The sequence below is a fragment of the Fulmarus glacialis genome, unplaced genomic scaffold (genome assembly GCF_000690835.1).
Source record: "Fulmarus glacialis isolate BGI_N327 unplaced genomic scaffold, ASM69083v1 scaffold7670, whole genome shotgun sequence".
In the NCBI taxonomy this organism is placed as follows: domain Eukaryota; kingdom Metazoa; phylum Chordata; class Aves; order Procellariiformes; family Procellariidae; genus Fulmarus; species Fulmarus glacialis.
The window spans coordinates 26,569-42,854 of record NW_009188276.1 but is presented as its reverse complement, the minus strand read 5'-3'; the positions used below and the strand labels follow the sequence as shown (position 1 = coordinate 42,854).

The 16,286-nt window shown below is 38.6% G+C and overlaps 1 protein-coding gene across 1 annotated transcript in view; it reads right to left on the bottom strand.

Moving 5' to 3' along the window:
• Positions 1-8,515: 8,515 nt before the first annotated feature.
• The window catches only part of TGFBRAP1 (transforming growth factor, beta receptor associated protein 1), a 31,694-nt gene continuing 23,923 nt past the window's right edge, over positions 8,516-16,286 (bottom strand). The window contains exons 6-11 of the mRNA XM_009577983.1: positions 15,870-15,927; positions 14,360-14,503; positions 13,369-13,515; positions 11,628-11,787; positions 9,585-10,018; positions 8,516-8,704 (exon numbers count right to left, since the gene is read on the bottom strand). Coding sequence (XP_009576278.1) covers positions 8,516-8,704; positions 9,585-10,018; positions 11,628-11,787; positions 13,369-13,515; positions 14,360-14,503; positions 15,870-15,927 — 1,132 coding nt within the window. The remainder of the gene's footprint in view (positions 8,705-9,584; positions 10,019-11,627; positions 11,788-13,368; positions 13,516-14,359; positions 14,504-15,869; positions 15,928-16,286) is intronic.

Genomic DNA, 16,286 nt, shown 5'->3' with positions numbered 1-16,286 from the left:
ATTCAGAGCCCTCTTAGTACTTCTGGGGGTATTCACTTTGGAAAAAAGCCCTGGCAGATCTTTTAGGCTGCCTTCAAATCCTGTCACGGCATGGCTTCAATCAAGAAAGTCTTTCCATTTTTCCTCCCACAGGGAGGTAAGTTGTCAGCACAAGTGATTGTTTGTACAGAATACTATGCACACTTGTAAGTAACTTGGTATCAGGCAGGTGGGAAAACCAAAAGCATAGGATATCGAGGTATCAAAAATTAATTGCAGCTTAACAAAAGAATTCCTCCCTCCTCCAGGATTGAGATTCCTTTAGTTTATAGGTTTTAGTTTGACCATCTTTTTTCTATGGCCATTCAGCATTACAGAATGAACAACTGCTGCCAGAAATATTTCTACTCCTGGCACGATCACTGGAGTATCTAGGGGTGACGTACTGAGCGACTGCTATCCGGAACAAGAGCTTTCAGGAAGGTTTTGAAGCAGGAACACTAAACCTTCTGCTTGACAAATGAGTGTGTCACAACAGGCCACAGAGATGCTTTGAAAGGAGATATGACAAGTTAAAACCTAAAGATGGATCAAACGAGTACAGAAATGAAAATCTCCTTTCCTCTTTGCAAATATAAATCCCCAGTGCATAACCTTTTTTTTAAAAAGCAGATACAAATCCATCCTGTGCTCCTCCCTCCCCATCTTCAACTGCTTATGGTTCAAGTAGAAAAAAACCCACACTTCTGTCAAATGCTGGCAGCTTTCTGGCATGACACTGCAGAGTAACCTTGTATGTTACAGGGACTAAAGGGATTGAATCATCTTCGCATGCAGCCTGTGACTTTCAAACAAAGAACTTGCATTTTATTTGAATATACTTCTCCAGGTCAGAGAAGCACCAAGCAGACACTGTTGAAGCTGTCATGAGTAGCTTGTTATTTTCTAGAAATTCCCTGTTTATTCAGTCCTTCTGTAATATCTGAAAAAGAACCCAAACAATTCCTCCAAGACAGATGCACCTTTTAGCCATTTATCCACCACAGAGTCTTGCGGATGCTTAAGCAATACATTCCTCTGCCAAAGAGCTGACCAGAAGACATTTGGACCCTTCCCAATCTGGTTTCAAGCTTGTCAGCACTGGTCTAAAACAACACAACCAACCTGACGCAGGTTGACCCTGTTTTGAGTTGGGCTTGGACAAAACGGTCTCTGGAGAACGCAGCCAGCCTAAATTTTTCCTAGGATTTTAACACACATTAGGATGGTCAGGTCCCACTCAATGTGAGTACCACATTGACAAGGCAGGTTTGTTGGCAATTATAGGCAATGGTAATGTTGTTCATGACAGCTATTGGATTTTTAGGCACTGTTATTATCAGCCTCGTTACCTACTGAAAACCTGCTGTGTGTTCAGCTGTCACCTTTCTGTTGGCAACCCTGGCCTCTTTGACCCTGTGCTGTCCTGCAACTATGGTGGTTGCAGTGAACTGGACCTTTGGAGCTCACTTCTGCCAAAACTCAGCTATGTCTTGGAAGGAGTTGCCATCTGGATAATTAGCATGGACCATTTTCTAACCACTGTCTAGAGGCAAAACTAGCTGAAATCCCACCGTGCCAAATCCATAACTGTCTGGTTTTTTTTGATGCTTTCTCCATTGCCTTTCCTCCACTGACTGGATGGATGGCTGGGGAAATGCAAACCAGGGCTCTCCCGGGTGTATTTCCTGCTGGCTGAGCTAATGAAGCGATGCTTGTTGCAGTAACGTTTTTCATTCCTTTCAGCATCATGCTGCACTCCAACCTTTGCATCCCAAACACCCTCTGTAAGCGCATCCTGAGCACCCACCAACATGCCCACAGCCTTTGCCTTCAGCCAAAGGAACAAACTTGACCTAACAGGGCTGCACAAACCTTGCCAGGTGAGCGTAGATCTGAACTTCAAAACAAGAGCCCTTCACTACAGTTCCCATTCTGTTGGATTTTCACCCTGCCAGGTCCCCAGCTATGCAGGGCACAACCTGCCTTTGGCATCCAGTAGATACCTGCAGCATTACTAGTGCCTACGTTGCCTGGCTGAGAGCCTATCCTGTCCTCTACTGCCTGAGCACCAAGATACTTCAAGAGGTTTGAGCCGAGCTCAGGCAGAAGACATCCAGAATTCTCCCCACCATCTAGGCAGTGGTTTCAGAGAAGTAGCTGAAAATCAGGGAAGAACTAGCCAAACTGCACAAATTTTGCTTCTGCATCTTCTTCTTTCTGACCACCCCATGAGTTTTTAATGCACAAACCAAACTGGAGAATGAGCACATTCCCATTTGTTACTTGGCTTTGAGACATCAAATAAAACCACAACAGTGCAATGCTGTCAAAGCCATGCTTGCAACTAAAACCGAGTTGATTGAATGGCACATAGCTACTGCTCAACAGTCTTTAGGATATTATTTCTTTATATAAACTTACTTTCGGCTAAAAAACGCAGCAACAAAAAGACAGGTGGAAACATTGTTTGCACAAACTTGAAACAAGCAGCAAGTCATAGAATCATAGAATCATTAAGGTTGGAAAAGACCTCTAAGATCATCAAGTCCAACCGTTAACCCAACACCACCATGCCCACTAAACCATGTCCCTAAGCGCCTCATCTACACGTCTTTTAAATCCTTCCAGGGATGGTGACTCTACCACTTCCCTGGGCAGCCTGTTCCAAGTCCTGATGATTAAACAGCATATGCAAAGAACCAAGTGATTTTTAGCACAAGAGCAGTAAAATATTGAGGTGGCATATTCATTCATACCAAAATTAAACCACAGTTTCAGTGAGGTCTGCCCATTTTATAGTTTGCCAGGACAACCATCACATCCACAAGCTGCATGTGAGAGAGAGAGGGATGTAGCAGGCAAAGGACATGCCATCCCCTCAGGATGCAGAGGCCCATGCCAATGCATAAACCCAGCAGTGACCGCTTCTCCCCCTGCCTGGTTACTGCCACATTCTCTTCAGTTCCTCCCAGTGATGGTTTTTCAGGGCTGAGAGACATTTCATCTAGTTTTCCAGTGGCCCTGGCCCCTTCTGCTGGACATGGGAAGAGGGGGACACCTGGCCCTTTGGCCCTGAAGCTTGCTCTGAACCAGGGCCATTACTCCTCAGCAGTGAGGAGGAAGATGAGGAACACCGGCTCCCTGCTGTAGAAGTATATAAGCGCCAGCCTCATTTTCACATTGCAGGGATTTAACAACCCCCTTTTCCTGGGGACATGGGCTAGGCTCCGGCAGTAACTTTGCTTTTGGCCTCCTACGGTTGAATTAGGGATCTCTAGTTATAAAAATAAATACCATCCAACCTTGGTAGCACTTGCATCTTTGTTTTCCCTAGATTTTTGTTTTTACTAAAGAGTGCCCCAATAGAGAAGCTGCAGATTAAGCTCACTTTCTAGCTGGTCCCAGAGGTGCCTCTCCAAACAGCATCCGCTTTCACTGCTCTCAACTACCAGCCTATGCTCCCAGATCAACACCGGCCCTGTTTCAAGGTCTTCCCCTCAAAACGTCTTAGTACTTTTGTTCGTATTGCTTCAGGATGTCCATGCACCCCATTACTGACCAGACCCCCCCCATGTAACCGCCAGCTTTAATCATGGACGGCATTGCTTTGGCTATACAGAGGCAGATCAAGATCTTCGAAACCTGTAATGGCAGAAGCCGCTTTCACCTGAATCTGTAAAAACCCAGATTCAGTCAAGGAAGAGCTAAAAACAAAGTAAAACTTCTTCCCCAAAGTAAAATTCACTAGTTTTTAAGAACACCTGCTTATCTCCATTAACACCCTGCACTTGCTTAATTCAGCCTTTTCATCTGACCACCTGTCAGTCACCCAAATGAATCCTCTATTTACCACTGAAGAATCTTTCTCCTTCACTTGGCCATTCACATCCCAGGGTTTATACATCTAGGAATGAATGACAGAAACATAATTAAAAGATTTTTTTTATTAAAAATCAACATATTTATACATTTGTACATTCCACATACTGCTGTATACGTTCACCAACATAACCATTAAGTCAGAAAGCATTAACAGTACAGATTTCCATCTGAACGAATTTACTGCAGGGGAACTTCAGTTTTGTAATCAATCAGACATCACAGAATGTCATTAACTTCTTTTCTTCTTTAAAAGTAGCAGCACATTTAATTATCAGTGTTCACAAGGCATAAGCCCCAAAGTGTTGTACAGCAAGAGAAAAATTAATTAGTAAATATAGGCAATAGGAGGAGAGCTCACAATGAAAATGTATTAGTTGCTGCCTGTTATAAACAGCAAGATGTTAATAAAACACTTAGAGCTATGCTGAATAGAGACTGCAGCAAATTGGGAAGAGTAATAAAATAAAAAGTTACTTCCTGATACAACTGTATAAAATAAAATAAAATATTTTTTAACGTCATTCAGGATAGGAGTCCTGCGAAGAACAGACGTTTTGAGTCAGGATAATGCTTATGTGTTCAAACATGTAATAAAGGTCTTGGAAAACATACACATACTCCATCCCTACCACCACCTTTCCACAGTTGACATTATTAGGGTTTCATGTGGTTGATGTAATAAAGTGACATTTTATTGAACAAAGACACATGTGCTCAGGAGTCCACCCAGAACTCTAGATTTACACCCATACCAATTAAGTGCTAGAAGAGTGACATTCATCAGGTAACAAAGGCTGGAAAGGTTTTGGAGATTGGGAGTGGGGGGAACAAAGAGAGAAGTTCTCATTGTAACCCAGGCTCCTGTGCACACCTGAGCCACCACAGAATGGGCTGCCTGAAGAAGTCAGTTCATAGGTACCTGTGGTGCGCTCTGTGCAACAAAAACCAATTACTTGTTTTCTCCAGACTTTGAGATCAGTATTCTTGGATAACTTATTGCTTTAAAGCATAGAAATGAAGATCTAACTGAATTCTTTCTCCTAAATGTATTAGGAGAAATATATTTCTCCTAATTAATCTTATTTCAAGCAGAGTGCCAGATTCTGGGAAATTTTTTCTCACTAGTATTTTTTCCCTCCTTTTGACTTAGAAAGGGGAAAAACTGCGTATGAGGACATACACACATCATAGGTAATTTTTATGTGAGGAAGCGTAGAGATATGCAAGAGTAGAAAAGGGTTTAACAAGTGTTTTTTGTATGTATCCACAACTGTAATGGAGGATGGCTAAAAAAAAGTCGGAGCTGCAGTATTTCTGCAATTAGAAGCTACAAGTTAAGCAAACGTGCCTCAATATCTGCAAAAGCATCTGTGTGAGAGACTGATCTCACTTGTTACGTCCTGAATCACAGACACACTGCCACATTAAAAAAAAAATCTGCACTACTGTTTGGTTTTCACACATACAAAGTTGGACGAGACTCATTGGGGAAAAAAAGTGAGAGAGATGAATTACAAACACAAATAATTTAGCAAGAGCTAAATTAAGAAGAAATATTCTGACAGACTCTCGTCTCTCCAAGGGCAGGTCTAAGACACCACTTTCCTTAGCTGGAGAGAAAAAGATTGCATCAAGCTTAAACTCCCAGAACCCATTTAATTTCCAAACTAGAAGGATGGTCAAAGCAATATTCCTCTTTCCTACCTCTCCTCTTCACGTATCCAGTCAACAATCAATTACCAAATTACCATTCATTCCCTCCTTGCTGCTGCAGCCATACCAGAAGAATTTACCACAATAGCAATGCTGTCCCAGGACTTCAGGTACACAAAACAAGAATGAGCAAACTGACAGCGCCAAAATAGAAGGAGGAATGAACTCACGTTCTCCAATGTGAAGTTCTTTTACCCAAGGGGTGTTGTAGTTGTCCTACCTAAGGGAATTTGAATGCAGACCTTTAATAAATTTCCTGGTGATAAAGCACGGAATACCACACACCACTCTGATGTAGGCTGTCATCTCCTCTGGTCGAGTATCATCCCAATTGTTCAAGCGCTGTACACACACTGGAATAGCATCCTCCACCTGCCACCTCCCTGCTGAGCTCTTTCTCTACCTCAGCCTCACATTGTTTTTTTTGCTTTTTCTTTTTGCTACCGTGGGACTTCCATATTAGTTCATCCAAGTGAGTTCTAGTATAAAATTTAACAAAGAAACAGGTAACAATGTATGAATTTAAATGTCAGTATTTTTCTAGTCCACATTTCTGGGGGGCTAAAAGAATTAGATCCCCCAACTTAAATATTAATCACCCTTTCGGTCATATATGATTGCAAATATGCTACCTTGCATTACTCTGATTTCTGTATTTGTTCTTATGTACAATTATTGTTACTGCTGCATTTTAGCCAAAGTACAAATCTGAAAAAATATCTAATATTAATCAAGAATTGTTTAATCTTTCACAGCCATACCTTTTCATGCAATAACAAGTAAGAACTTTCTTGTGCTCTGGAATGATATGATCTCCATTCCATTGCAACACTAGTTGACAAGACTAAGTTCATCATTACCTAGTGGCTAGAATGAGTCTTAATCATGGAGAGTGATACTTGTTTTACTACCTCCTTATTAGATAGGAACAAAGCTAATGAGGATGCTTGCAACAAAAGGAAGTATTTCTTATGAATCACATGCAAATCGCATGTAAGCAAAAGGCTTATCAGATCTTTGTAAAATCACTTCCTCTCTATCAGCAAGTATTTTGAGGACTACAGGGAACTACAAATTTGTCTACGTCATCATTGCCAGTTGTATACACAATGTTTGAAAACCATGAATACAAGCTACAGAAGAATCTGCTCACACCAGTGCAACGCAGGAGAATCACTCGTGCCAGAATTAAGTCAGAAATGCCCATATTTCTCTTTTTTGAAGATGCCATTCACTAAACATGGCTTACATGTCTTAGCAGAAAGCACTACAAAATTCCTTATTTGGATTTTATTTATTTTTTAACCCCACCACAACAGCTATACTTTTCTAATTTCGAACCCAGGAAAGAGAAAGATCCAAAGGCCTTTTGCCTCAAAGGAAGAAATGGATATTTTTTTCCCCTGAATGTAGTCTGGTTGCCCCTTCCTGGAGGCAGCACTATGCTTACAAGGCTGTTTCATAAGCCAACCTTTCCGTAACAGGAGACCTCTGTCGAGACTGCATCTAGAAGATACCACGCAGATACCCATTTTGCTGAAAGTCTCCACTCTGATTTGGAATGCTGGCTGAAACAGTGCGCAGCTGTACTAACTAAATAGCATGCTGGTCAGTAAGCTTGGTATTTATTAGAGCTTTACAGAATTAAAAGAAATGCTTTGACTTTGAAATACTTAACTTTTATTTAAAGTTGTAATTTTTGAACATCTCGTGTGGGAAGCTGCTTCTTTTAAACTGATTGCTTTAAAATGGTTAAATAGCAATGTGAATACTTATCAGGGCAGTTAAGTAAAGGGTTTTTGTTGTTATTTGCGAAACCTTAGTTTACAGAATGTTTTGTAGAATATAACAAATCCAGTACCCCTGTAGTGCATCTTTGTAGATTTCTTCCCAATTAGACCTTCTTTCCGTGATTTTGATTGCACAAAGTCATCCACAAGTACTAAAACCTACTCTTGCGGACTTCCAATCTGTTTAAGTTATGTTATAGCAAACATTTAGCACATAATCTGTACACTTACATATCAGCTACATCTTTATCCTCCAAAGAAACTCTAGAATGATATAAGATCAATTTATTCAACTGTATGTACAGTATATTTGCATATTAATAAATAAATCAATATTAAAGTTAAGGTCTCTTCCCCCATAAAAAAGTGACTACAGTCTGACCAGACAATCTGACTCTGTTTTTCTTTTTCTTCCAAGCACAGCTGTATGACTGAGGCTATCAGTTTCCACTCAGTTTATTACAGTAACTGTAGGAGTAGAAACCTAACGGACCAGTGCTTACACTTAAATTCTATATAGCAGGAGGGGTACTAAAAAGTGCATCAAAAGCCAACAATTTGTAGAGCAAAAAATCAAGTTCATGATGTGATCCTGGGGAAGAGAATCCAGCCCAAAAGAGGACATGCTGCAGCAAACATTATAACCAATGCACATTTTTGTCTTGATAATAAGCTGCATGATGCCAGTCTTGTCACGTAATGTTCCAAGAATTCCAACTCCAATAGATACCATCTCCACCTCTACAAATTTATCAACACCACGTTCAGTGCAAAGTGACATTTCTTAAAATAATTGTTTGCCTTGTATCCATAACATTCATCCTTACTGTGAAGAAAAGGCTCATTTTCTTTAACTGTTCACAACTATATACAGAAAAACCTATATTTGCACCTTTCCATTTCTGGTAGTGAATTATCTTTTCTATCTACATTCATTAGAAATCAAAAAGATAAGCGGCGATATTTCATATTTACTGGAAGTCTTCCCATTAACCCGAAGACTAGCTGTTCATCTTGATTTATACCTAAAGTAGCTGCACTTTGTTCTTTTTTCCAGCCCACTTTCAATGGGGTATAAGTCATGGGAACCTGTGGGACTGGAACATATTTCAAGTCTGATTGCTGGAGCTGGAAGAGTGATGAGTCATGTTTGAATTCAGATGTCTGTTTGCGGCACAGTGTGTGTGGACCATACCCCCATTTGGGTATCTTACAAATACAGGCTCGCAGAAAGGGTTTTGGCACACCTGGCAGACCTTTTTGTCTGAAAGAAGAATTGGGGTTCCTTTTTGTTTAACCTAAAGAGAGGGAAAAAAATCCAAACATGAATCTAGCAAGGAAGGAAGGGAAATTACGAAGCATATAATTTCAACTGTACCAAATGGACAAACCTGGTCAACGATAAGAGGTAGTATGAAAAGACAGCTTGAACTATTTAACTTGAATTCAGTTTCCACATTCATAGTCATTCATTTTCATGCTTCCTCTTAAGCACAGTTTTTTTTTTCTTTTTTTTTTCTTCTTTGTTTGTTTAATAAAGAAAAGCACTCACACATTTAATGCAGTTGAAAACTGATGCAGCTTTCTAAACAAGGTCACAGTTCAACTCTACAGCAAACTGAGCACTGATGCATTTTTATTCCAGACAGAGTCTGCTGGACATACTGCTGTTAGAACCAAACAGATTTAAGAATCTGCTGGGAGCTTTATGCAACACAGCTCTAGCTAGGAATAGAAGAAAGCTTCACAAGTGAATTCACCACTAACAAAAGCTACTAATAAGCTTCAATTAATACTAAGTGCTGGGTAAACTTTTTGCAAATTCTGACAGGTCTCAATCCCAGTGAAAAAACTGCTAACTCACATTTGTTAAAGTTTCTGCAAGAACTTCGTTAATCTGCAAATCCCAGATTCACTTTCATTCAGCCCAGAAGTTCAAAGTTGTTCCTATTTCAAGGCCCCCACCTTCCCTTATGTTTTACAGAGAAAGCATAAAATTAAGTTCGAATCTAGTAGTCATGGCAAAAAACTAATGAATGCAGCAAGTAAAATTGCCAAGGACATGAAGACAATTTTGTCCTAATTCTTCAAACTTCTTCTGATTATTATATATCAAAGGACTTAATTGTAAAGCTTCAAAGTGCCTCTGTTTAAAAAAAAAAAAAACAACCAACCTACCTTCTCGTGTTTGTAGATTAAGTTTTCAGCTTGTGCTAACCCAAGCGCAGTCTGAGTCATTCTTTTTGTATGAATGCTTTGCCTCACTGCTCCAGCCAGGAATGGGGAGAGGAGCTGCACTGACCAGCTGTCAGGCACCAGCTGCAAAACTAGAGCCGCATCAAATTCAGCAGCGTGGTTATTCAAGAGATCCACAGCAGCCATGACTAGTGCACAATCCGAAGTGCCTGGATTTAGATACACTGACAGCAGCATATGGAAAAGCCTCCGTCTGTACTGCATGTCTCTGTTCTCAGAGTTCCATATACAGTATTCTTCAGCAGCATGGAAGTCCTTTAATTCGTGGACAAGGATATGCAAAGCCTTTTCATGTTCTTCTAGTTTTCCATATAAAATTGCACTTTCCATATGAAGGTCTGTGCCCTGGATTTTGTCTGTTAAATGAGAAACAAGACAATATTTGCTCAATGGAGAAGACGACTACTCCCTCTCCCAGAGACAATGCAAACAAACCCACAGAACTCAACTCCTGCTATTTTTGCAGGGGTGGTGGCAGCTGTAAAGAGGACAGATAGATGTTTATAAGTACAAGAATGCCTAGATGTATGGAAACACATCTCTAACAAAGGAGCACCACAAAATATGGGAAAAAAATTACCAAATAACAAGTGATAAAACCAGTGTCACTGACATCTTTTAAATTCTTGCACATTTCTGCGCACACTGCTACCATGTATGATACCATGTAAGATGAAGTCGCAATACTTTTAACCTCTGCTTCTCCCAATATTATAGAAAATTACAGAATAGTTTAAAGTCCATAAAAGACAATAAAGACCAAATAGTACTTCCCTTTAAAAAAAGAACACTACAAGCCCTTAATCCAGTCTGACAGTTTAAAGTGCCAGCGACAGGCAGGGGGAATGGCAAGTTCATCTGGCATTTCAAGATAAAGTAGAAAATCCTCTACTTTATCACTCTAAGGTGATAAAGATTTGGCACAGGCCTCTGTAAAGGTATGGAAATACAATGTTTTTCTCCCCAAAATATTTTGGTTATCAAGGAGGAACACACTAGCATGCACTGATCTCACTTTCATGTAAGATGAGAATTGTCATGTAATAAATCCTGTGTTTTGGAGTACATGGATTTCAAGAGAATAATCCATCTTGTAACTCTTGCCCTTAAACATTTGGTTAAAAATTAGAAGACGGAAAAGAGCAAGAGTTTCAGTGACTGTGTTATACTTCTACATTATCTGTCATATAAAGTTTTGCTGACTGGAAAGGCAAGGGGACATTAAACATTGGTAAATTATTTTAGTTGTTACTCAGCTATTTTTATTTCCACAACCACTGGATTTTTCCACTGAATTTCAAAAAAACATTTCACATCTTTCACTATAATAGCAAGTCATTTCTCTTTCATCCACTGAAACATTAAAAATTAGCCATTATAAGCATTGGCCAAGGAAAAAATTTAGCTCAACTGTTGCTTGCCTTATATCAACAGTAAGACGTATGTTGCACTTTTCACTCAAAAAGATGCTCATATTTTTGTTTAGCATGAACCCCAGTTTTTGGGGTAAGAGTGGGTTATGGACAACAAACAAGTCCTTGGTAAACAGATTCCTCAAAGCTTCGCTTCAGTTCACCGAGAAACAGACTGCTTAACAAATAAACTTGTAAGTCTTCCATTTGCAAAAGATTATCACAAGTTACATGCTCATCATTAAAAAGAAACTGACTATAAATTAAGAAGATAACTGTATGAAGATATTTTTTCTAGCTAGTTATGGTATTCTGTCTTTGATGCAGTGGCAAACATACCATTGTACCTCACGAGCTATGGGAGATCAAAAACAACACTAACAGATATGCTTTCTAAATTAAATTGTGTCTGTTAGAAATACAGATGGTAAGCCTATCAACCAAATACACCTAGAAACCTCAAATCTTTTAGTTTTCTATCCTTATGAGGACTTTATCTTGTTTCCTGCTGGAACTGACATATAGCATTTATAATAGACAACGTGCATCTTACCCAAAATAAAGTGAATTCTATAAAGATCAGATTTCTGAAGAAGACTGCGTAGTTTAAACAGCAGTTCAGTTGTTTCTGTACAGTTATCTGTGGTCACAGATTTTAGCTGAAGTACTGCCTCCAAATACAGGACAGCTAGATGAGTATGGTACTTTTCTTTCTACAGATGAAAAGAACAATGTTAGCTCAGTTTACAAAGACAACCCCTTCTCCCCACCAATAACAGTGATGAACATTTACATAATTACATAGAAACGCGTTTTAATTCATTTATTTAATTCAAATTAATCAGAAAGTCTTTTGTTCATGCAGATAGACAACTTATTCAGACCAGCTTCACAAAATACATTATATGTATAGCATGGGCTTCTCCATTTCATTAACACAGGTATTTCCAAAATATAGATAGGAAACACCTTATTCCTAAACCCCTCTTCATCTTAAATAAACAAGCTCTATAAATAGCTTGTCTTGTGCAAAAATTATTTCCTTTCAAAAGTTCACCTAAAGAAAGTCAATGCAGTAAAGCTGATCTCTCTCCTTTGAGTACAAGTATGATCTCCACTGTGTCTTCTCCTTTTGTTTCCCTTGTAAAATGAGTAGTTTTGATCTAATTCATTCTTCCTCATATTCAGGTATGTTCTTTGACCTTTTCTATTTCTGCAACAAAATTTGAGAAAGCCACCAGAGGTAGACAAGCACTCTGAAGGCACAATGCTTTTTGTGTTATCCACTACTGAATATTCATCAAAACAAGTTGATGATTTGACTGTTTGAAGCATTCTCACTAAAGCATTCACAATAATATAGTACTTTCTAAAGACCAAATCAATTTATGACCCAGCCTTTATTGGCAGGTAGATTTAATTATAAATTATTTTTGTTACAAATATTCTACAAGGCACTATGTTTAACTCAAAAAGTTTGTTTGAAAATATTCATGACATCAGAAACTAGTACATTCATTTGTCACGGTGTCGCACACCTTGACACATTTGCAATAGTGACAGAGGGAAACCATTGATCTAGCATGGGTATTGGAAGAACTTAAATTAGTGAACTGGTCATCAGTTCTGTTGAGATCGTTCAATGTTCATCTCCTTGCTTTATTTGCAGGTTAAAGTAACTTCTCCTGTGTTTAAAATGTCTCATATCCAAGTACCATAATGTTTGGCTGCTCCTGTATTGTGCCTAAAAACCCAAAGGTAGAATACACTGTCACTTATGACTTGTGAACACATCTTTTGGACATTCAACATCTAGAGTGGTTTGGAATTCTACAGTGAGAGGTGCATGGTTCAATTCTACCATTAGTTGCTCAAATGTCTCCAGAAGGACAGAATAAAACATACGTACTTGTAAAACACCGAATTAGCAATTTTAGTATATTGCTGCCACAGTGCAATAGGATTAGCAGTTGCTCAAGCATTTTTCTACGGTCTTACCAGATGGAGATTTGAGCCTCATCAGAGAAACAGAAAAGTACGCAATAATCATACGTTAAAAGAAAACCTCTGAGGCGAGGTAAGCAACTGTCTTGCCGTCACGAGAGTCGAAAAGTTAAAAATAATGCAGATATCTGCTCATCATCATCTTAAAACCACTCCTTCCCTATTCTGAGTACATCTGAAAGCCTTGAAATTATGCTTATTTCTTCTAGACTTTGGCTTTTTTCAGAGTTGTTCATCATAGTCTGCATTCTGAATGCTATGCCTATTTTTAGTATTCTTGTAGGACTCACCTCTATTTTTCTTTCCAATACTAGATGTTCTAGATATTTAACACGTGCTTTAGGATATTTGTTAAGGCAACTGATGATATCATCCGGATTAATATTGTTTTTCTCTTGTTCTTCCAAAGGCCTTTTAGTGAAAATCTGTATGCCAACCTAAAAAGAGTGAATTGCATTTAGGAACTTTTCATTTCAAATACTTATTTAGTAGCACTATCAGATTAGTTAGTATGTTATTCAGGAAGATAAACAACACAAAACCCTGCTCAACACCACCAAGATTACACTACTCTGTGCCTATCGTGATCTTACTCACTCCTATCTCCATCACCTCAATTCGTAGTCTCTACGTTGTCCAGCCTATAAACCCTGTGTTGGGCACAACCTTCACCCGCCACAAAAAGTATCGAACAGATCTGCGTAACAGCAGAACAAGAGACTTCAGCCTTTGCAGCAAGAACGCGTCAGAGACCAGAATGTTTACAGCCTTATCAAATGTGATGATATATACAGAGCAAAAGACTTCTATACTGACCAAAACAAAAGTCTGGAAATCGTTGCATGTCATTGCATGTAATAACTGAGCTTTAAATTAATACAAATTAGGCAGTGACAAATTCCAACAGCAGACTGTCTGATACAGCATCAAGCATCCCATCTAACAGCACATCACACGAATGGATGTTACAAAATTATTTATTATCTTGCTTAATATGAAGAAAAAAGAAGACATGCTGTATTTTTCATTGTACAGAATGACCTAAACTTCGTTTTCAGAAGAAAAAGAGGCAATTATCACTAGCACTTGTTAATAGAGGGATTTAGAAGAATTTTGAGAAACCTGGAAGTTTTTTCCTGTTGATCACTATTTAACTGGCATTAAATATTCTGCAAAAATGGTCCAATTAGCTATCAAGATGGAACAATGTTAATGAACACCCAAACACCACTACAGGGAAATACTTTATGATGTTCTGTGAAAAGTACACGAATCACAAACCTCTTCATTTTTTTGTAAAACCCATTCAGAGTACTTCCACACTAGATCTTGGTCTGAGCAGAATGTAAGGAAGTCTACTATATATTCATAGAGATCTGAACGTGTAGAATCTTGAATGTCTCCATCAACTATTTTCACCCATAACTACAACAAAACACACAAAGATTAAAGTGCTTAAAACATGTACTAGCTCTTCCAACTCAAAATTTATGTGAGCTACTACAACATAAATAGCTAATACAACACTTAGTATTAGCTATTGGTACTTGTGGAATTAGAAAGAGCTCCTAGGAACACCAATTGCAAGGGACCTCACTGGTTGCTAAATTTATGCCTCTTCTCCATCACAGGCTTTTCTTGCAGCTGCTGTATTCAACTAATTCAGACCCCGTCTCATGTGGGTTCTCATTCTGAGCGTGATTGGCCAAATACTTCAGGAGGAGGTACACTAATCACAAAGCAAGCTTTTGATAAAAGTCCTTTTTTCCAATGCATAGTATACTTTTCATGTGTTCTGTGCATGGAAGATTAAAGGCAAACGATACAAACAATTTAGAAGAAAACCTGATTTTTTGCTCTTCTTTCATTTTGACTGAAGAACTTTAAGTATCATGTGAGATTATTTTTATATATGCTGTAATTGGAATTAAAAGGTGCCACATCTAGCAGCCCAGTTTAGCAATAAACCACGTTCCTTGAAACATAAAGAAAAATATCTTGCACATGACAAAGGTACATACTGCTTTTGTTGTCCTTACTGGTTTTCTGTTCAGGAAGTTACTATTTACATAACTGACTTGAATGCATTTGACAGCATTACTGTGATTAACATACTCAAAAAGCCACACAGTAAGGCAAACTACTTAAGGTATTGGATATGGTCTGACATACATGATATTTATTGATCAAGAACATACTAATTTTTCTAGATGAAGTTTTGCAAACAGGAATAACAAAATTAGTTAGTCTGCAGTTTACAGACCACTACTAGTCTTAGTGACATCAGAAGTGGGGTCCCCAAAGGGATTACTAACCCAGTTGAAACCCACAGATCTTGCAGAATGTGTTCACTGTCCATCATCAGATAAGGAAATAAACTCTGAGTTGCTGTCAGTGTCTGCCATGAGATTACAATACTGCTTTGCTGTGTGTATACAGACTAATCAGCACAGGATATGTTCCCGAAGTCCCTCAAAGACCTTTTCAAGTGATCTCGATTATTTTAGCGCTTCTGTCCATCTCTTAAGAGCACAAACGTATGTTCTAGTATGAACAGTTTTGCTTAAAAAAATAGAATGCAAGTGTCTAAATAGCTGTCATCTTCAGTAAGCTCTTCAGGTTTTTCATATCTAGCATATTAATTTATTCAAGGAAGTCTTAGCACAAGTTTCTCTTACATATACACATCACTACTTTTCAAACAGATAAATTAGCACCTCAGATTTTTATCTCAGAGGTAAACTGGTCTTTTGGAATGGTTTACAGATGACACTGAAAGCTTTATTCTAACCTGAAGTGCCGCAGCATCCTGACCATTGTAGTGATACAGAAGACCAAGGGCAAAATACCTGCATAGAAAGAGAAAATAATTTTAAAATCACTAGATCTTTCCTACCAACTTCATTATGGTTTGATTAGCACAGAATATAATAAATAATTGCTTACAGTGACATGTAGACACCCATGTCTACACTTCGAACAAGTGTCTGTAGGCTCTTTTTCAGAATCAAAGGAGAGAAGTTCTGTCGTAGAAATGTGCCTGTCTCTCCTGTCTCTAAGGCAGTTTCTAATTACTAGCTCCAACTTAAACAAAGTATGTGACAAATTAGAGATGATTCCCATGCTGTTCTTTAAGTTTTATATACAGACTTAACACACAGCTCCAAATAATAAATATTCCTCCAGTAGTTAATCAGGTGTCATTAAA